This window comes from Aplysia californica, unplaced genomic scaffold, assembly GCF_000002075.1.
Source record: "Aplysia californica isolate F4 #8 unplaced genomic scaffold, AplCal3.0 scaffold00768, whole genome shotgun sequence".
NCBI classification, from domain to species: Eukaryota; Metazoa; Mollusca; class Gastropoda; order Aplysiida; family Aplysiidae; genus Aplysia; species Aplysia californica.
This window is the reverse complement of record NW_004798038.1, coordinates 137,224-138,224: the sequence shown is the minus strand read 5'-3', so window position 1 is coordinate 138,224 and position 1,001 is coordinate 137,224. Positions and strand designations below refer to the sequence as shown.

Sequence of the window (1,001 nt, the reverse complement as noted above, 5' to 3'; positions counted from 1 at the left end):
CCCCCCGCTCTTACTTCAGGTATTTTACAAAGCAGCAGCCTCGGCCCAAACCTCCAAACACAACATGGAAGACGATTTGAAGAAAACCATGCAAGAAGACACGGCAGAAAAGCTGACATTGTTGGATCTGTTGAGAGTGAAGCGATTGTTCATCAACTCTGTGGCAATCTGGTTCGCTTGGTAAGAACTTGAGGCTCATGATATTATTACGACAATTATGTATCAATTTCCACTCCACCTTTATAAGATAAGATATTATGATAAGATAAGATGCGATAAGGTAAGACGATACCGTATTGTTCTAGTAGGAACTTTTTCTTGCCTGTACAGGGAGGTTAAAAAACACATGGAGATGTACATTGAATGTAAAATTATGTGAAGCAGCGTGGTGCCTTTTTCTCGCTAATTCTACCTCTGGAACCAGGCGACCCCACCTCTTTTAAACGCAAATGTCTCGATTTCTATACAAGATAAAAGGATATTTTTTTTCCTCGAAAGCAAAGCAAATAAAAAAACATATAAGACGATGCCAATGATTCTATATAAAAAAAAGTCCCAACATTGACGAGCGCCTGATTCCACTGATTTATGCAGTTGCGAGCGCCGTAAAACACTTACCAAAAATGTTTAATGCTTTTAAGTTATTCTATGAAATGTTTACCACCGTTTGTTGGGCAGTGGTTAGGTGTTCTGCTGTGACTTGGTGGACTAATGAATTCGATTCTCGGGTGGGGGGACATTTTTTTATAGAGTGTGTCAGTCTTTCTGCGGGGATGTTGTATATCTCTCAGCCCAGGTTGATCCTGACAGGCACGGTTGGGATATCGCCTCCTGAATACTCTGAATTGTTTCGATGGGTGAATTAAAACACCAGCATTAAAAACTAATTCATAAAAGAAATGTTTATGTCAAATACTAACAGATGTTCTCTCTCTCTCTCTCTCTCTCTCTCTCTCTCTCTCTCTCTCTCTCTCTCTCTCTCTCTCTCTCTCTCTCTGTCC

General features: G+C 40.4%; 1 protein-coding gene across 1 annotated transcript in view; it reads left to right on the top strand.

Annotated features, from left to right (window-relative positions):
- LOC101849247 (solute carrier family 22 member 16) overlaps window positions 1–1,001 on the top strand; it is a gene marked incomplete at its 5' end in the record, with an annotated part of 14,706 nt that overhangs the window by 5,578 nt on the left and 8,127 nt on the right. The window contains 1 exon segment of the mRNA XM_013088583.2: window positions 20–180. Within this exon segment, the coding sequence (XP_012944037.1) occupies window positions 20–180 (161 nt within the window).